Raw genomic sequence first — 21,616 nt, 5'->3', positions numbered from 1 at the left:
CAGAATTATTATTATTATATTAATTTTAATTCTTAAAATTATTTAAAGGGACAAGGGATCTTTGTTTATGTGCTTGTGCGTCCTGAAAATAATTCCCGATAAAATGGGCAAAGAATTTAAAACAGGACTGACCAAACTTGGTTTTCAAACGTGGGGTGTCTAAAATGAAATAATGGGATCTTGTGGAATAGTTATTGGCCTTCAGTGTGATTAAAGTTGAGAGGAAAGGGGGACGTTTCATGATAAGGGCCTTATGTATAAACACAATGCAGTGCCATTCTCTTCTTTTTGCTCTGGATAAGAGCGTCTGCCAAATGCCAATCATGTAATGTAATGTAATCATAAAGAACACAATGGTGTAATGAAGCGCAAGGCGGTTTTAGAGTTGTAGCAGTAGTATGCCCATAGATAATATCCCCATAATCAAATACAGACAAAACAGATATGGGCTAACAAAGTTACTGCAGTAGAGAAATGGTTCTTGGATCATTTCATACTGTAGATCTTCACCAGCTCTATCTTTCATATTGTGTCATACCCCAATATTTTAGTTTAAAAAAAGTATCTTTTAAAATGTTGTAAAATTTTCTCCAAAGTTATGGTCTAATGTCAACACCATCTCCAGAAAATGTGGTCATGGGATATGTGAGGCATTGCTGTGATATCATTACTTATCTATAGACAAGTACCCGACAGTACTCCATCACAAAAGCGGACATTCACGGTCTCTCTGTGACACATGTCTGTCCACCTCCTCCTGTAATTAGGACCCCTAACCACTACGATGTCATGGCAATCTTGTTAGGAGTTAGACAGCCATTTTTGGTGGGCACTGCTCACCCATAGCCATGCCTAACCGCTAACTCCCACTCATGACATTACATTACAGCCATTTAGCAGATGCTCTTATCCAGAACGACGTACAATAACGTGCAAATCGAACCCAGGGACAAGTGTGTTGAAGACCCTAGAGGAGAGTACAGTTCCAAGTCCTAGAGTGATCACATAGATACAACTTGAACCCTTACAGAGTACATCACTCCTAACACCAGTCTCTGTCCCCAACATGACTAATACTGCTCTGGAAAACGGATGTATATGGGGCCAGGCAGGGCTGGATGCTTGTGTCTGTACTCAGCCAAAGGACTGGGAGGCAAGGCCGCCGTGAAGCAGAGCACTGAACAGAGCACTGAAGCAGAGCAGTGAAGCAGAGCGGTGAAACGCTGTCTGGAGGACGGCGTGTCTTCACACTGGACGCTACATTAGGCCGTAACAATTTCCAGATTAATGAAGTGTGACGGCTGCAGCTGTATATTATATTTGTGCTAATTTTCATCGAGAAAATTACTGCTAGCTTGTTACTCTAACGCACCTGAGATACAGTCGATAAATGGAGCTGTTAAGTCATTATGCATACTGTGTTGTGTATGTCACGGGAATGTGATTGGATGAATGAGGCTATTTCGAAAACAGTTTGCATGGTAAAGGTTTTTTACTTATTACGCATTACAGGGTAAACTGTTCTTAAAGGGTAAGCACCAGATATTTTCAAAATGAACTACACCCACCAACTGGAAGAAGTTTTTTCACAGTGTTTAAGGCAGGAAATTAACGCTAAAACATGTAAAAGATGTACTGTTTTTGCCCCTCCTCCAATTTTCATCAAACTCTGGAATAAGCACAATACATCATTTTCATGTTGAAATATTAGGCAGAAGTAGGATGCTGCTATTACCTTTGTAGTATTGTGAAATTATAATTGTTTGCTGCACTGTTGTGATTGCCGACAGTATATACACGATTAGCCGAGACGATTTGGTTATATGAGCAGCGTTCTGTTACAGTTTGACTGCTATTGGGTAATAGACTGCAGGGAAAATAATATGATTCACTGAACCATGGACATAAATTGATGTTTTGGCTGGCTTGCTGACCTTTTTTGACCAAATACATTATTAACCGAGAAGGCACCAAGCCGTGAGCTGCAGTCTTCTTTTTTAATTTGATTGTAATTTTACTTACAGAAATCAGCGACACTGGCTGTGCCAAAGCCTCACTCAGGGAGGGAGAGTTAAGCAGTTACCTGCCTCGTTGCACTGTTGTGCCTGAAGGCCAATCGGATGCCTGGGGTTTGCTGTGTGATAAGTGTGGGCTATCGGGAGAATAGCTAAGCAGGGATTCTGGCCACACTACACACACCTGATAGCACGTTTTAGTCCTGTAGATGATCTCTTGGAATTGTACCATTTTGTTGAAGAACATGAAAGCACATTGGCATTCCTCTGTTTGAATTCTGCGTGTTTGTTTTTATTGGGTTTTAAACTCCGCTCTAGCAGAGCGTGCCTTATCCGTAAATGTAGGTCAAGCACAAGAGCCTGGCCAGCGCTCCACTCATTCTGAAGGGCTGTGTTTGACACGGCTGTTTGCAGAAAATGTTTTATTAATCTCCGGCTGCTGACGGTTTATTCAGCGTTACGCCGTGCACCTTTTAAAGATCACTGCTGGCAACTATTTGACGTCCACAGCGATTACGCTGTGTTTTTGCACTCCTGTTAAGTGCTTTTTGAAATGTGCTCATCATCGCTTTATTTCTTTGTGTCAAACAGGTAAAATGGCCAAATTGTTTCATTTGAACCATGTTGCAAAGTAGTGTCCGGAGTCAACTGAACAAATACACTGTAGGTGTGAGTTCTGTTCTCTCTTTACTCACAGTACTGTTGGCATTCATTGGATGTGTAATGGTGCCTTGGTGTCAAATATTATTTAACCTGAAATTATATGCATGTAATGGATATAATATGCAATTACCATTCGTAAAAACCTGTTTTAACTGGCAGTATCTGATTCATATGTTTATATGTTAGCTCAAACATGCTTATCAGATACTCTTAAAATAAGTGTTTGTTTGATTTAGCTTTTACTTGTTTTATTTGTTGTGGAAGGATTTAAAAGTGTGACAGTGGCAGTTCCACGTAGCGATGGTGCGGTTCTGCATAGTGACGGTGTGGTTCTTGTTGCGATGGTGCGGATCTGCGTAGTGATGGTGCGGATCTGCGTAGTGATGGTGCGGATCTGCGTAGCGATGGTGCGGTTCTGTGTAGTGACAGTGCGGTTCTGTATAGTGACGGGCGACGGTGCAGTTCTTGACGCGATGGTGTGGTTCTGCGTAGTGATGTGTGGTTCTGCGTAGTGATGGTGCGGTTCTGCGTAGCGATGGTGTGGTTCTGCGTAGCGATGGTGCGGTTCTGCATAGTGATGGTGCGGTTCTGCATAGTGATGTGCGGTTCCGCGTAGCGATGGTGCGGTTCTGTGTAGTGATGGTGTGGTTCTGCGTAGTGATGGTGCGGTTCTGCGTAGTGATGGTGCTGTTCTGCATAGCGATGGGCGACAGTGCGGTTCTGCGTAGCGATGGTGCGGTTCTTGTCGCAATGGTGCGGTTCTGCGTAGCGATGGTGCGGTTCTGCGTAGCGACGGTGCGGTTCTGCGTAGCGACGGTGCGGTTCTGTGTAGTGACAGGTGTGGTTCTGCATAGTGTTCTGCGTAGCGACGGTGCAGTTCTGCATAGCGACGGGCGATGGTGCGGTTCTGCATAGCCATGGTGCGGTTCTGCATAGCGACGGTAGTGTAGCGCGCTTCACGCAGACGGACAGGACTGCGTTGGGCTAATTGGCACCCCACTGGAATGGGGGCCGTGGGACCGTGGCGTTGAGGCGCTCTGCTGTGAATTAAAAGGACGGAATGCCATCGTCTCTGGGGGATTCAGACGCGAGACCTCGATGAACACTTTCTGAAAGCACTTGATCTCCCATGATCCCCTCTCTATTTTCATTCCTGTCAGCCATTACTGCAGGAAATGTCAAACTCGATCTGCTCAGCACTGCCACGAGGAGATGGAGGCCTCACTGTCTATGGCTGAAGGCTCGGAGATGTCAGAAATAACTGCAGGGTTTTTAACTCTTACAGTGCTTAATATTTCAGCTCCACAACTATACATTCTCTTTTTACAATTGACTTGGTCTACATTGCATCATTATGCTCCTTTCACACCAGACACATTCATTTTATAGCAAAACAGGAGCAATAAAACATATTATATGACTGGAAACGGCACCCAGGCAGGTTAGTGTAATAATTCTTCCTCTTTATGAGAGAGAACACTTCTGGCTGTTTCGTCAATATCACTCAAACTCAATATTCTGTTATCTTCATTTGCAGCAGGTTTTCATGAGAGCTCCAAGCATTTCCCCATGGGTGGCTTGATGAAGATGTTTTTCTCAAAGTGTGTTAAACGGGAGAAAGTCAGGCGAGGCTAACTGGCAGCACATTTAATTTTCTGCGTTTGCGTGTGACGCCTGCCTGGGCTGGAATAAGGGAAAGTGCTGGCCACAGGAGGTTTATATCTGCAAGCTGTTCACAGGAGCTTTGAGCCTGCAATATCAGACTTACCCACGCTAACCATGTTATAGAATTACTGCACAGTTTGGGCCAGTGATTTCAAAAAACATGTTCCCAGAGACCTACTGTCCTGTAGGTTTTCATTTCAACCCTACTTTGGCACACCTGGTTCTTCTCATTAGCAGCTCAATGAGATTTCTAGTTGGTGCATGAAGTTGGGTTGGAGTAAAAACCTGTAGGATGGCAGATATCCAGGAAAATGGTTTGGAACCACTGGTTTATGCAATATTGAAGAATCTTTTGATGGCTTCATCATTTTTACTCCAGGGAAAGCGAAAAACAAAACTCCAACTGACACTTCTCTTCAGCTCAGAAGCTAGAGTACTGAAACATTGGCTGAATTTTGACACTCTGAAATCACTTTTCTTAAAGAAACATAAACTTTAAAGGATTTCCAGCTAGTTGCACATTGTAAAAAATTAATTAGGCTATATTTATGAGATGCATGATGCTTATCGAGAAATGGATTAGGTCAGAATCCGAATGAATGCGGTGGATTGTTTTAAAGATGTGAGAGCCTTTCTCACAGAGCCAGGGTGGTTAAAATGTGATACCTATCCGACCTTCAACCTTCCCAGTCATTGAGAAAATATGAATAACTCGCTAGTTCTGAGGACACTTCCATCAAAGCAAACAGTTTAGAGTGTTCTGCTACAATGCCGGAAGCCAGGTATTTAGACAGCCTTTGATCGGAACACATTTAATCTGTTTTAGCTGATCATCAGAGAAATTAAAACGGTACACTTACAATTTCTGGGATACCTCTGGGTGACTTGAACCCTAGCAACAATTCCCGCTCATTCCAGTCCGGGACAAGACGGGAGAATCGCGAATGTGAATTAGGCAAATGGAATGTCCTTGCTCCTTCATATGTCAGTTTGAAGCCCTGTCAGTTACAGATGTGGCAGAATTATGTGCAAGGATGCGAAAAAGAAGGAACATGTAATGGACTGGAATTTCCTTAAAGATGGACACAGGACTATGTAGGGCTTAGTCCTGGACTAAATATGTAGAATCTCCATTCAAAATTAACTAGGGTTGTTCTGTTTGTGCTTGTATTCATTGAACAACATCAACATTTAAGCTCTTCAAAATACACTTTCATTTTTTATTTTTTTTAACCAACCAGCTCGTCAGGAGCAATTGGGGGTTTGGTGTCTTGCTCAGGGACACTTTGACACACCCAGGGCGGGATCGAACCGGCAACCCTCTGACTGCTCTTAACTCCTGAACCAATGTCGCCCCCTACATGTATGTGTCATGTTTGTGCTTCGTGTGTGTTGTATGTGTGTGTAATGTGTGTGTGTGTTGTCATGTGTGTCGTATGTTACATTACATTACAAGGCATTTAGCAGACGCTCTTATCCAGAGCGACGTACAGTGAAGTGCAGGTTGAACACAGGAAATCAATCAATCAATCATCCAGCCAGCCAATCACTCGTGTGGGTGGGCCCACTTGGTATGTGTGTGTGCGTAGTCGTGTGTGTAATGTGTGTGTTGTTATTGTGTGTGTTTGTGTCATGTGTGTTGTAGTGTGTGTGTGTGTCATGTGAGTGTGTTGTCGTGTGTATGTAATGTGTATGTTGTCGTGTGTGTGTGTTGTTGTGTGTTGTCATGTGTGTGGTGTATGCATCGTGTGAGTGTGTGTGTTGTAGTGTGTGTGTATGTAATGTGTATGTTGTTGTGTGTGTGCTGTCGTGTGTGTGTCGTGTGTTGTCATGTGTGGTGTGTGTGTTGTGTGTGTTGTCATGTGTGTGAGTGTGTGTGTGTATCATGTGTGTGTGTGAGTGTGTGTGGTGTGTGTGGTGTGTGTCATGTTTATGTGTATGAGTGTGAGACAGCTGAAATGAAGCGGCGTGTGTGTGTGTTGTTTGTGTGCGTTACGTGTATGCGCGTGTGTGTTTGTGTGTGTGTGTGTGTGTGCGTTATGTGTATGAGTGTGAGACAGCTGAAATGAAGCGCAGGTTAAGATGAATTTGCTCAGCAGTAATAGGGGAGTCCTTTATAAAAGGCAGAAATTAATCCATTTGTGTGGGCTTCCAGCACCTGCGTTCTGGGGTTTAAGTGAGCTTTCAGATGTCATTAAGAGTCTGTCAGGACATCTGTCAACCAGAAGAATAGCTATGTTATTATCACAGGCGTAGTGAACCTGTAATTTTTCCATATTCACTCAAGACTACTGGAGATGAAGTAGCATGGCTGTGTGACCTGCTAGCCTGAGTAGGATGTCCTGCTTATTTGAGTAATATTCTCTCAAGTGCACCTGCAAATGAAGCAGTAATAATTCTACTGTACTACTGTGTATAATCTTGCTCATTAACTTCTTTTTTTGTTCATTAGCCTTGTTCCATGACCACATCAAAAATAAATGGTCTTCATTATTTAAAACTTATTTTAAGGTTTAAGGTTGCGCGTGTATAATAATAATAATAATGCCTGGATGTGTGTGAATTCTCAAGTGACCTTCACATTACACAATATATTTGAAACCTTTTGTTGTTATTTCTATATCTCTTCCATGCAATCCCTCTATCTGAAGTTTTCTTCAAATACCGTTGATGATAAAATCTGTTGCAGTTGAGAGAAATAATGTGAAAGTTCCACTTTAATCACCGAGCCTAACTCTGTCTGCACCATATTAATTACCTATTAGCCTTTATGCAACAAATTAAGAGTGTCCTTTTATGCCTTGTCATTGGAGTGACACCCTGACTGAAATTTCTGAGCAGGGGCTGGGGGGGGGTCAGAGCTGGCTGCCCAGTATGCATCATAAATGAGCCCCAGCAGTCAGGCATGACAGAATCTAATCTCATCTTAGAGAGGGTGGGGAGGGGGGGTTCGGCCATAAAAGCTCTGATTCTCCAATTTCATGCCCCAGGTTTCACCGAGGAAGTGTTCAGAGTAGCAATTACATCTGTATGGTAAGCACGGCTAAGATGCTATTGAGTGCTATGATACTATGGACAGCTAAGATGCAATTGAAAGCTGAGATGCATTTAGAGCTAAGATGCTATGGAGAGATAAGATGCTATGGGGAGCTAAGATGCTATGGAGCACTAAGATGCTATTGAACGCTAAGATGCTATGGGGAGCTGAGATGCTGTGGAAAGCTGAGATGCCTTTAGAGCTAAGATGCTATGGGGAGCTAAGATGCTATGGAGCGCTAAGATGCTATCGAACGCTAAGATGCTATGGGGAGCTAAGATGCTATGGAGCGCTAAGATGCTATCGAACGCTAAGATGCTATGGGGAGCTAAGATGCTATCGAAAGCTAAGATGCTATGGGAGCTAAGATGCTATGGAACGCTAAGATGCTATGGGAGCTAAGATGCTATGGAACACTAAGATGCTATGGGGAGCTAAGATGCTATTGAAAGCTGAGATGCCTTTAGAGCTAAGATGCTATGGAGAGATAAGATGCTTTGGAGCACTAAGATGCTATGGGGAGCTAAGATGCTGTGGAAAGCTGCGATGTCTTTAGAGCTAAGATGCTTTACACCAGAAAGTGGCCGGGGTTCAACTCCAGATTTATTTTGGGGAATCAGGGATTTGTCTGGCCTGTCATTTTTGTTTTATATTGATTCAAGTATTTTTTGGGCAGGGCATTCAGTGCTTCAGTGAGCTCCATTTCTGCTGATTAAAGTCTGGGGGTAGGATGGGAGGATGGATGGATGGATGGTATGATTGTCTTTTAGCAGGTTCTCCAAAACTTTGTGTAGTGCAGGACAAAAGTATTCCCTGGCATTCCCAGAATTAGGAGCCATGCCCATGAGTGATTTTGCGGACTGTAAAGTGCTATGTGTAATCTGAGTTTAAATTAATAACCAAGAATGAAATGAGATGAGCAGGATCTTATTAGAACATTGCCTCACCCTCCTGACTTGGATTTGTGGATTGTGCACTTTTGCAGTTGGCTCTCCGTTCACATTCGGGTGAGGCACCAGGCTGAGGTGTGTGGTGCCTGATATGGAGCTGTACATAGCTACTCAGTGCAGTCACTGAAAGACGTTTCATATGCAGCATTACATTACATTACATTATTGGCATTTGGCAGACGCTCTTATCCAGAGCGACGTACAGTTGATTAGACTAAGCACTGTTTCACCAGTGAGGGTAAAAAAATTGGTAACTGATAACCAATTTTTTTTTCTAAAGCTGAAAAGTAATGGTAAACTCAGTTTTAAATAATTGTGTGTTCACCACCAGTAACAAAACACACAAATTGGTCAGACAATTGATTATGGCTGCGTATTCCTGTTAAGCTGTTTACATTCTAAACTAGCAATTGACAAGATATTTCTAGCAAGCTATCTTTGAACTTGCTAGCTATTTCAGGGGGTTAAGAATGCAAACACCGCAGGGAATTGAATACTTCAGCATTGTAGTTATCAAATAATTTATTTGGGTTTTAAATCTGTAGATGTTGGTTTATGGCTTATTGTATGGCATGTTGACATGCAAATTCAAAATACCGGCAAACTGAATGTAGCTTTCCACTATTCCGGATCTACATAAAAATAAATAAATAATTATAAAACGGGCAGGACAAATCTCGCAATCTGATAAAATACCTATATACCACTGCTATGAAAAAAAGAGGGATAAAAGCATGAACAATTATAATTTGAATTTGGCTAATTCATTCGGCAATGATCTGACTTACAATGTTGACATTTAAATGGAACTATTAAGTAAAGTTTAAAAATGCAATTAAATACAGCCCCAGTGGCGGGGTATATAGAAGGTGCAGCAGGTGCAGTGGCACTGAGGCCCCTGGTTTGGGGGGGCCCCTGGGCACCGGGCCCCTGGTGTAGGAGGTCCCATGTCTCTAGCATCTTATGTCAGTACTTCTGTATAATTACAGGTCTTTGTGTTTTAACCACTCACCGGAAAACAACACGACTACGTATGCTTTAATAATGGTGTGTGTTTATATATCCTTCAATAAGCACTCTCGGTCATGGTTATTACAATTACATGGTTATTTCTTTGTACAGTATGTGATCATGCAAAATTTATACGGTGTGTCTATTTTACAGAAAAAAAGGCTATCATGTATAAACTATTCAATGAAATAACTACCTAAACTGGATGCCTTTTAAAAAAAATAAACGCTCAACTGCTACGCTGTTCCCAGTAGCAGTTGCCCATCACTGCACCTGACGGCGGAGAAACCTTGCAGGTTGGACAGCAAGTTAGATCTAGCATTAGCCTACTGTACTTTTTCAGGAGAAAATCTGGCTACATTTGGCTGAAAAGTGGAAGTTTTCTAGCAACTTGGACGTCGCCATGCTATATCCAGGTAAACCCTGAGCTGTACTGCGGTTAACCTAGTCCGTCTTTATGTCAAAACGTCTCTCAACCTATATTTCCACCCCCAGGATGTCTACATTCCTATTTTGCTCAATGCAGTAAAGTTAATGTGAGCTAACTTCATTCTTACATTAATCATTCATTAACATTATTCATAAGTCCATAAATATACTTCACTCGTATTGCATTGAATTGCATTCAAATTAACCAAGGAAGCTGCTAATTCTCCCAGCAGTTACCATGAATTAGATTTGTTTGTTCAAAAAACCAATGAGATAGAAAGTATAAATTGTATCGCTTAACAAGGAGGAAGCAACCACATATGTCCATTTAGTTTTGTCAACTGAAGGAGGAGTTACATCCATCATAAGAAGTACCTAATAACATTCTGTTATTTTTTTAAATAATAATGACAAGTTGAAAGATAAAACAAAAACTAAGAAAATATATTATTTTCATATATTAATTAATATTTTATTGTAAAAAATGCATTCTGTGAATTAGGCATCAGAACACAGGGAACAATACATTCAGTGAATTTATTGTGTTGTGCTTTTCCTCTTATACTGACAGGAGTAGCATAGGCCTAAGCTTTAGTTATGTAAACATCCCAACTATCGTTAGTTGATTTGTTGATTCTATGACCATTCACGTTGGTCCATGGTTCTAACTTGATTAATACAAATGTTCTAAAGTATGGTAAACCATGTAGCCTGGGTCCCAATAACCAAAGTTACTCATGAGCAAATAAAATCCAAAGTACTGTCTTTAAAATATCTGTCTAATGGTACTGTGTGTGTGTGTTTGTGTGTGTGCATGAGCACGCCTGTGGTTATATACGTTTGCGTGCACGTGCCTGCATCTTGGTTGGCATTTTTTGTCAGAGGAAGGGCCCATAAAAACATAAATAGCTGCCGCCACTGTACGGCCCCTAGAGGCCAAAAATAGTATTGGGTACACGGTTAACTGTTTACAAAATGGGACGTTCACAAAAAACAATGATTTGCCTCATCCTTCTGTGTTATGGACATTACAGACCAACTGAAAGCTACAGACCAAGAACAGCCCAGGGTCAGACAGAGTTCATAGCAGGTTAGTTAGCCAGGGAACACTGAAGTGAAGAAGACGTCAGATGAGCAGGTGATTTTAACTATTCAGCTCAACGTACTGCTGCTATTGTTCATACATTTATCAGTGCAGATATTAAGTGTGCTCCCCTGAAACCTCCATAAACACAACTCACTGTGTCCAGTACTAAAGGAAAGATAGTGAAAACACTTTTGCAGAATGTCTAATGTCTATATGCATATTACCTTATTCAAGGTAATTCTCACAAGTTATTATTTTATATTATTCCCCAGTCAGAAATGGTCATTTTTTCTCTGACAGTGCTTGATTGAACTGCCGCCCAGAGCCTGTGTCATAAAAAGCAGATTCTATAGAGTGTGTTTCAGTTCATGGTGTTGACTGGGGTGCGGGGAGGCAGTGATGAATTGGTACAGGTTCAGATTTTCCCCGAGCGTGTTGGAAAGGAGCAAGATCCAGAGTGCGGTGGGGATCAGGGGTATGCTACAGCTCAAATGCTCCAATTCCCCCCCAAATCATTTCTGATCACAGTCCAGGAGGGAATCATCTTCAGGAGCAAACAGTGGCAGAAGATGTTTTTCTTTCATCAACAGATTGTTTCTGTATGTGTGCCATGGACAGTGGATGCAGAAATATATTTTAATATACAGTTCCTGCCATAATGTTTGGGACAAAGACCCATCTGTCAGGTTCTATATTTTTTGTTGTCTAGTCTTTGTCCAAGTGTTCAGTGTTTCCATGTTTTGTTACCCTCTGTGCACACCGTAGTCTGTATGTCAGTTCAGTCACCTCATTCATTCGTTCCACCTGTGTTTCACTTCCTGATTGTTTCCCCACACCTGACTGCCATTTCCCTCTTGTTATCTGTGTTTTTAAACCCCTTTGTTTGAAAAACTCATTGGCAGATGTGTCCATCCTCTCCAGCGTTATATTCTGATTGACCTGCTACGACCTGCTTTGTTTTCCACTTCTGCCTCTGGCTTTATCCTTCTGTCTTGTTTTGAACCGCAGTGTATCGACCATCATTTATTCATTTGCGTCTGTGCTCAACAATTTCAAATTTGTAATAAAAATGGTTGAAGTGCACATTGTCAGATTTGAATAAAGGACATTTTTATACATTTTGTTTTCACCATGTAGAAATTACAGCAGTGTTTATACTCTGTGGGATGGTACACATTTGTTGGCTAAATGGCTTTATGTCATCAAGGGTCCAAGGTATGAAATGAGCCTCAAACCACTGTGCTGCCAGACATTAAGTAAATGTGAAAATAAGTGTTTTTATTCCATTGGGTTCAACATGAACATTTGTCATTTTTCATATCTACTGCGTATCTGGCAGCAGCACATTAGTTTGAGCCATTTATCCAACAAATTGGGCAAATAAACAAATGATGGGTCTTTGTCCCAAAAATTATGGATGGCGCTGTATAATGGTAAAAAAAAAAAATCAAAAATATATTTTATCAATGTTTATTACGAAAAAGATTTTGTTGTTGATTTTGATGCTTTCTTGTTCATTTGGCCTGTCATTTTCATCTCTGAGCTATAGGCCGAGGTAAAGCCATACTGGGGTGAGGTGAGCTATCCTTGTATGAATAATCAACAAGTCATGTCTGGTTATTATGAATAATTAATGATATGATTTGAATACACAGACAGTTTCACTCAGAGTAATCCGCATGCAAATAACCGTGTGGGAAATGAGTGGAGGAATAATTCCGGTGTTTATCATTTCAAGCGATCTGAGGGTCGAACATTTCCCCTACCGAAAACGCACAACGAAAGAGGAACACAGTGCGAGATAAGATGTAAATGAAATCATATTGAGGTTGCTCAGATGTTAATGCGATTTTAATGTATTTGTTTTGGCATTGCGGCTTCCATATGCACTGCTGTGTTCGATTAAAGTGTGGCGCGTCAAGCTCCGCGCAGATTACAATGTCCCTGGCAGCGGGAGAGCGGAGGCGACAGTTCTGGGAACGGGCGACGGGCGAGCGGAACAAAGCGAATGACTGTGGCTCTGAATACGCAGCACATCGGGTCTTAATGATGCTGACATGTCCGCAAACCTGCTGGGCTGGAGTTCAGCGGACAGTTCAGGTCTAATGTCTCACGACAACAAACTGAGGTTCTGTCAAGGTCAATCAGTTTACCACCTTCGAAGGCCCTCCTTCTGCACAGATTATTTGGACAGGATTGCAGTAAAGTTTCAGCAAGGATATATTTAAAATGCCAGTTTGTGCTGAACTGTAGACCATGGAAAATATTGTTGATACAGGATTCAATGTACCTCCTAATCTACGAAAATATATTTTTTGTAAGAATGAAAGTGAAAAGAATTTATGATGAGCGCAAACGTTATGTAAACTACACGAGCAGTAACGTGTTCTACAGGAAAATGGGCTTGTAAAAGCAAATAGAATCTTGAGTTACGGAAGCACTGAGAATTAGATTAAATATCAATAAGCCACTTGGCAATGCACTGCCCCGTCGTAATCCAATAAACTGCCTGCAACTCCTTTATCGCATCCTAACACAGGACGTAATGTAATTTCATATCGGCGTGTTTCTGTTAGAAAGTGCCTTCATATTGTAGCATTGCATCACTGCCTAAGGAAAATGGCATTTGAAGTGTTTCAGCGTTATGATGTGAATATATAGCGCACTGATATGCTGAATTGTTTAAATGAAGTGCTTACAGAAGCAGTGTGCTGTATATTAAACCGTATAAATTTAATGACTCTTCAGTGGACCTCAGCTGAGTCACTTCTGTGATGGATAACCTGTGTTACCATAGCGATTATTTGAAAACCATCATCATTCCTGAGCCAGCTATTGGGTGTTCATTCAAGGGCTTTGCTAATTTAATGGTTTTCATATCTGGAGCAATATGAGTTTTATATGGCTGAGGAGCAATCGGTCTTCTCATAGTCATCGTATCTTAACAGTGGAAGTGGAATAATATAAATGAACATGCTAGCTAGCTGAAAGAACAATGAGAAAATAAAGTAATGATACAAAATTTGGTTGAGCTACATTGAGCAGGCTTACTGACTAGCTTTCTATGGCAACTAAGACTTATGTAATGTTCATTTAGAGGGAGCATCAAAGCTGTGGAATACTTTCCTGGGTGGCATTTTGTCCATTGCCAAGCCAAGTTTCAGGAAAGATACTGAAGTAGTACTACTTCAAGTAGAACTGGGCCGTGAAAATCAAATCTGGCTTTTCAAGGAGACACCATCTGTTCCACTTGCATGATATGCAGCTTAGCTGATTTTCAGGTCACTAATAAACGCAGCCAATATAAAAAATGTATTTCTTCTCCCTTATATGAACAGTTTATTGTTCAGTGATTCCCAATACACTGGCATTATTTAATACTTCAACCACTGCAAGGAATATCCAATAAAGCAAACAAAAAAGCCTCAACATGCAAGTCTGTGCAACGTACTATGCAATACCTGTAATGCAGTGTGGAGGCATCATCAGTGTCTGGACCAACACGTCCCCCGTGCACTCTCCATCAGCTTCCTGAGGAGCGACTCCAATGAACTGCATCTTGGGAATGTGCGACGTCTAATTTTCGAATGGCCATTTGTCAGTTGACACGGCAGGAGGTAGGCTGATGGTAATTGCAAGGTCACGGTAAGTGCCGTGTTGTGTGAAGTGGGTTATCCTGGTGAAGTATGACTTTCACAGCACATGGACACACCACCATCTGTAGCGGGGTGGACAGAGGGTGAGTGAGGAGCACACAGTAAAAGAATGGGGCCATTTGCAACATGCAGAAATGGTGCACATCTGCATCCATTTGAATCCATATTACTTTTTTATAGTGTTTAGTTAGTTCACTGTTTTAGCACTGTATACAATTTGTATTTGAACTTGCATTGTTTATAGTTCTAGAACCAAAGTTGCCTGGTTCTGGTTATGGAGAAAGCTATACACACGCATACACCTAAATGCACGCACACACACAAACACACACACACACACACATACACGAGCAGAGTGCCCCGTGTGTGATTCAGTCCATTGATTACTGGTACAACACCTGTAATACTGTCTCACACAGCATGTAACCCTTGAATGAGAGTGATGGTTTCCCAGCCATGACAAAAATCAGGTTAAGGATTTACTGTAGTTTTGGCCATGAAGGAATAATATTTGATAAACAGAAGATATGCTAGCCGATTAGGACGTAATGCACACAACTTCTGTGCTACTGCTACAGATCTGAGTTTTTACCTGTTGTAATTCGTTGGGTGTCTTTGGCTCTGGAGAACTTGCGTAGATTGCAGATGTGGTGGCGTGACTCGGTTTGCCTTTAAAATGTGTGTCATGTTACCCCGGGAGGAGTTGACGTGCCACACATACTAAAGAGGAGAACTTCGGCTTTTCCAGTCGGAGAAAACGCAGGGGTAATATAAGCTACTGATGGGGTTACTATTATTGGCCTCGTTGATTGAAAATAAATGATGCTTTTATTGTGATGGTATAGGAGGCATTTTTTCTGGGTGTCTGTGACAAATATTATTTATTTCAAATGATTTGCTATTCTGTTCATAGAATTTGTAGATGTGAGAAGTGAACATTCTATTGAAATATTATTATCCTTTGTTGCATTGTGTACGCATGACTGTAAACAGACTTAATGCAGGCATCAGTTTGCACACTGAGGACTGGAATTGGCAATCAAAATGGTTGAAAAGGGGAAAAAATCTGAAAAAAGACAGTTGTTATGGAAGGACCACCATACACATATACTGATAGCCATAGCACATTGATACCCTGTGATTATCATATGGACACACACTGTTATTGCACATCATTGAGTAGGTTTAAAAGTTGATTGGGACCGTGGCTAACATGGCAGAACATGGGGCACCCTGTGGCCTACATGACTGGGACCCGCAATGTTGGTGGTTCAAACCCCGGTGTAGCTACAATAAGATCTGCACAGCTGTTGGGCCCTTGAGCGAGGCCCTTAACCCCACATTGCTCCAGGGGGGGTTGTCCCCTGCTTAGTCTAATCATGTGGCATAAATTCTGTGTGTACATTCACGATCTGAGGTACGGACTTGGTAACGTCATCAGCTGTCTTTTATATTTAATGCTGCTATTCTGCTCTGTGCATCTGTGTCATGAGCAGCGATGTGTAAAAACGTATCCTCCCCTGGGATGTACATAACGGTTTCAGGGTTCCTCTAGAAAGATCTGAACCCCTGCTCCAACAACCGCCGTCACTGTCATCCAATCACATTCATGTGAATGCCAGGGTCGGGCTGGTTCATTTCTCAGCCCAGAGTGTGAATTGACTGTTTGGCTGATGTCCCTGCATTACCGTGGACTGAAGCCACACAACACCTTCGCCGTCAGGCTTCCAATCTGTAACCATGGAGCTTTAATTAATGTCTTTGTCTGCACGTTTGACTGCAGAGCGCATTGATAATCTCCTTTTCTCCATGGTAATAGATTATCTAAATTTACGTTGGCACGGAGATGAGTGGAATGCGTAAGTATCGGCTGTCTGAAACGGTTTAACCAAGCACAAGATCTCTGTGCTCATGAGCCAGGGGCCAATCATTTCTGATTCGCTTCTGTTAAAGGTACAATAGGTAAGATTTTTGTGTTAAAACATTGTTACAAGACCACTGTAAATCCCTTCCTATTATTGAAAAATGCTCACTGACATGTTGGCTCACCCTCTGCCTGTGGGTGTGAGTAAACAGTGTTGTGGTTTGAGGGTGTTTGTTGCTGCAATTTCTCTCTTGACTCTATTGTACCTTTAACTCTCTACGGCTGGGGAACTCAAAAAAGAATGTCTGAAGTTGGAGCCTGAATTAATGGCTGATGGTGTAATTGTGTTTTAATTAAATATAGATATGTTTTTAAGGTTGATGAAATTCCCTATTTCCAGTAAGCTCCTATTGTGTGAGTGAATGATGTGTGTTTCTACCTCCCAGTGCATGCTGGGAGCTGACCAGCAATAAGCAGATTAGATAATGGATGAATGGATGCACCTCTTGAGTACCATCATCAGTTACCGCTGTTGGACTGCCAGAATTTAGCAAATTTGTTTGAAGACCTGGGTTCAAATGGTGTTTGTTTTGGAATTAAATACATTTCTGCATTTGGTGCCTGGAGTATTGGAACAAATGAAGTTATTCTAAAAGTGTAAACCCCGCCCATCTGCTCCTCTCGTTATGTTCCTGAGTTCTGTCTGTTAGTTTATCATTGTTTATTATCGTGTTCTGTTTATATTCATTAGTCTTTGCACTCGTCTTCCCCTGTGATGTCTGAGTCTGAATGTTTATAAGTCACTCCTGTCTGCGTGCCCCACTATTCGGGTGTTTACGCTAGTTTACGGTAGTTCAACCTTCCTTCCAATCTTGCATTCCTTACTTCCTGCTTCCTCTCCATTTCATGTTTGTAGATAGCACTAATATATGAATCCCAACTAACATAGAATTTGTACAGTACTAATTATACAAACACACTTATATGTTCTGTCAAACTAACAAACTAACATTCACTTGTTTTGGGTATTTGTAATTTAAATCACGTAACTAACTTACGCATCTCTAGTTTCAATTCTGTTCTGTAACTCCGCCTCCCTATTCTATCACTGATTACTTGCTTAATTTCAGCGAAGTATTCACACCTGTTTCTCCATATCTCTACATCTCCTGATTTGTGCAATTGTCTACTCCCTAGTCCGGAGCCATTTGTATTACATGTGTGTCTTTGTGTGTCAGTCCGTGTTTTAGTTTGCCCCTCGTTATTGTGTTATTACCCTTTCATGTGTCTCACCTGATGTTTATTTGGTCCCATGCCCCGCCTAGTTTGTCTCATTCCCCTGTGTATTTATACCTGTCCTTTTCAGTTGCACCTTGCTAGTTCGTCTTGTCCTGTTTTTTGAGTCCCGTGCCCTTTATTCCTTCCCCCCAGTTCTGGCCCCTTTGTTCCCAAGCCCGTCTTGTTTTGTCGATTTTTGTATCTTTATTTCCTGTTTGACCCCTGCCTGCTTCCCTGGACTCTTCTTTGGTTTTTGTGGGTATCTGTACCTCTGCCTTGTTTGGACTGACCTGACCTGAAATTTTTCCTGTTTTGGATTACGCTCTGTCTGCCCCTTCATCTGCCTTCATTAAACCTGCCATTTTTTCCACACCCCTGTGTCTGCTTCTGGTTCCGCTAAGGGACTGCTGGAGAACTCTGCCTGTGCTGACAAGTGTGGCAGGCAGGGGGTGCTGTGTTTGGGATTGACTGGGTAAAATCTGACCGTTAAATGAATGTGTTCATCACCTGCATTAGAGTTTACATTTCAGCAGTGCAGGCAGCAGTGGAAAGTACTGAAGTGTTGTGGTGTTATGAGTGATTTTATGTTGGCTGGGGACCAGACAGGCAGCAGTATTCTGGACCAGCTTTATGATGGCACAGGGCTGCAAGCTGGCCAGCAGGGTACTGCAGTATTTCAGACGAGGAATTCTAACAGATTGGAGGAGCAAATATGCAGCCTATCGCCTAGTGGCTAGGATACATGATTACATTACATTACATTACATTGATGGCTTTTGGCAGACACTCTTATCCATGACTGGAACCTGGAAGGTTGGTGGTTCAAGCTCCAATGTAGCCACAATAAGATCAGTGCCAGGCCCTTAACCCCACATTGCTCTAGGGAGGATTGGCCCCTGCTTCCAAACTATAAGTCACTTTGGATAAAAGCGTCACCTAAGATAACTGTACAGTAAAAACTGTAATGCTTGTGTGAGGAAGGGGTGGGCTCCCCTGATGCTGTGGAGGCAGAGCCTGCAGAACAGGGGGCTTCCGCAGACGGTCCCGGGAGACACAGCGAGTCCTCCAGGCTTCAGCTTCAGGAGGCTTCAACAGCAACCTGACCTCCCAGATACGGGTCTGAACATGGGGAGTCGCAGGGAGGAAAATGAGGGGGAAGGAGTTTAGTTTCATTTGCATACTGTAGCAGTGGCATGCCGTACATTGAGAGAACTGGACTAAGTGATTTGGTGTGAAGCCCTCTGGGATAGGACTGGTCAAAATATGATTATATAGCTTGGATAACGGACATGTACATTAATCGTGACCTTGGAATTAAAAGGTTCCATCTGTGTTCTGAGTGGACTTTAGATATTGAGCTTCAAAGACATCAAAGTGAATGGGCTCCAAGCAAATACAACCTTTTTAAATTGTGCATTTTTTCATACTTTCAAACAGTATTTTTGTGTAAAACTTCACACATATATTTAGTGCTCTATAAACAATATATTTATTACACTAACTACACTAATTTTTGTCAAGAACCTTTATCACTCGTTTGAATTTGTTTGGCTTTTTAGCAGAGTGACTTGCACAGCCTACTGTTCTCATTAATTCTTTCACAGTTTCGCAGCTGGAAATGTCCTGAGCCAGTTCTGCTAAAGCACCTTGCTCAAGGGTACAACAGAGTGCCTGGGAATTGTAGTTCCAAGACCGGTGCTTTCGCCATCATGTTGCAATACAGCTCACATAAATGAGCAAAGGCACACGGCTAATTATGCAGCTATGGACCTACGAGGTGCTCATCAGTGCAGAAATTAAATTATGCTGTTGCAGAGAGGATTGGGGGAAGCAAAGCATGGATGCAAACAACCTCAAAACTGATGACAAAGTAAAACAATGTCCTACTGGTACATCGCTTGCTGATGAATATACATTATTTTGTCTATCTTGTAACTTTTCTTTAGACCACAGTGCAAATATTTAAATAGACCTAAAACTTTTTGAGTGCGGGTAAAAAATAATAATAACCGTACTCCTTCACGCTTGTTGACTAAAAGGATTGTTCAATGCAGCAGTTCATCAGATGTTCTGTTGGCTGTTTAAAGCGGACCAATCACTGCAATAGATCCATGTTTGTGTTGAGTGTTAAGTGTAGTAGTTTCTAGCCAGCTCACACGGGGACTGATTATCAGTAATTTGAATAATTTTTAGCAATGGATATTCAAGACACTCCATATTGCCTCATTTTACAGTGACTGTTACCCAACATTGTAACTATTGCACAGTTCTTCCCAAACACCTGAGTCTTCAGCGGAGAAGATTGACAGTCAACTGAATGATTGTTGTTGACATTTCACATATGACATGACTCATAATCTCTACATGTGCAAATGTAGAGATTATGTACATTTTACTAATTGAAACATTTTTAATATATTTATTTTAATATGACATTTAACCTAATCAGTGTATTCATTCTTTTACTTCAAAGTCTGCCAGCCTGGATTCTTCAGATCATCTGTTCAGAGTCTAAGCTGCAGCAAGTGCCCTCCATACAGCTACACCAAACTGGAGGCATCTACAGCCTGCCAGTGTGAGGACGACTATTATCGGATGGAAACTGATCCACCCAACATGGCGTGCACAAGTAAGGGCCGCACAGCCCTGTTCATGAAGGATTTTGGAGGGGTTCTGGGATGTACCTAGCTAAAGCTCGTCAAATCATTGGTTCATAGTGCAGTAATGTGACACAGGGTCCAGAACAGAACCCTGACAATACCAATGGCAGTAGCAAGTGAACATTGCAGTAAGAAAGTAAGAAAAACACATTCTTTTAAAAATGCATTACAAATACATACCTGATGTGAATCCAAAGACTCAGTTCTCCAATATGAAAATGAAATTGTGACCACAAAATGCACATCTAAGATTATGGGAATTACTAGCATGTGTGTATACATGATTCAGCTTAGTTGGAATGTTTGTTTACAAATAAAAAAGGTTGATGACACCTTTTTAAAGGTAAGATTTCTGATCTACCATTGCTCTTTTAGTCTGTAAATTCCCTATGACTGCATGACTATTAGATTATTATACAAGATTTACCACCAGAATATAATAAACTAATAGTATATGTATAACCCTTGTATAATTTCAGTATCAATAATAACAGACTGATGCCCTGAACTTGCTTCTGTTCTGCATATGACTCATGTATAACCAATGGTGTGTATAATAACTACCCTTCCCTGCTGAAAATTCCAGCAAAGACCAGCTGGAATGCTAAGATGTGTTTTCAACTCTTAACTGGTAATAGCTAGTCTGTGGCAGGTCAAAGCTGGTCTGTAGCTGGTCTGTAACTGATCTGTAACTGGTCTCTCGCTGGTTAAAGCTGATCTGTGGCTGGAATAACCTGGAATAACCTGTGGGGTTTTCAGTCCGTATAATAACTGACCCCTGACTGACCCCGGTTCTGTCCCCAGAGCCCCCCTCCGCCCCCCGGAACGCCATCTCCAACGTGAACGAGACCAGCGTGCTGCTGGAATGGGTGGGGCCGGAGGAGACGGGCGGCAGGAAGGACGTGCGCTATAACATACTGTGCAGGAAGATGGCGGCGGACTGGAGCCGGTACGAGGAGTGCGGGGGCCAGGTGCGCTACCTGCCCCAGCGGCAGGGCCTGCGGAACAGCTCTGTCATGGTGGCCGACCTGCTCGCCCACACCAACTACACCTTCCTGGTGGAGGCCGTCAACGGAGTCTCCCATCTCACCTCCCTGCCACGCCCGTCTGTTTCTCTCAACGTCACCACTAACCAGGCTGGTGAGTAGGACCAGGCCCAGCCTAATAGCCTCACCAACCTGCCACGCCCATCTGTTTGTACAACTAGGCCTCGCCTAAAGACACATTGTTCCAATACTTTTTATTTCCTACCTGGAATGCTGATTTTCTGATGGTATTACAATATCCATAAGTTCTTCCAC

At 42.0% G+C, this 21,616-nt stretch overlaps 1 protein-coding gene across 7 annotated transcripts in view; it reads left to right on the top strand.

Moving 5' to 3' along the window:
- The window catches only part of LOC133142531 (ephrin type-A receptor 5), a 71,552-nt gene that overhangs the window by 13,725 nt on the left and 36,211 nt on the right, over window positions 1–21,616 (top strand). For all 7 annotated transcript variants that reach the window (XM_061263807.1, XM_061263805.1, XM_061263808.1 and 4 more), the window contains 2 exons: window positions 20,129–20,284; window positions 21,120–21,455. In XM_061263807.1, the coding sequence (XP_061119791.1) occupies window positions 20,129–20,284; window positions 21,120–21,455 (492 nt within the window). The remainder of the gene's footprint in view (window positions 1–20,128; window positions 20,285–21,119; window positions 21,456–21,616) is intronic.

The sequence above is a fragment of the Conger conger genome, chromosome 12, assembly GCF_963514075.1.
Source record: "Conger conger chromosome 12, fConCon1.1, whole genome shotgun sequence".
In the NCBI taxonomy this organism is placed as follows: Eukaryota; Metazoa; Chordata; class Actinopteri; order Anguilliformes; family Congridae; genus Conger; species Conger conger.
This window is presented reverse-complemented; position numbering and strand designations above follow the sequence as displayed.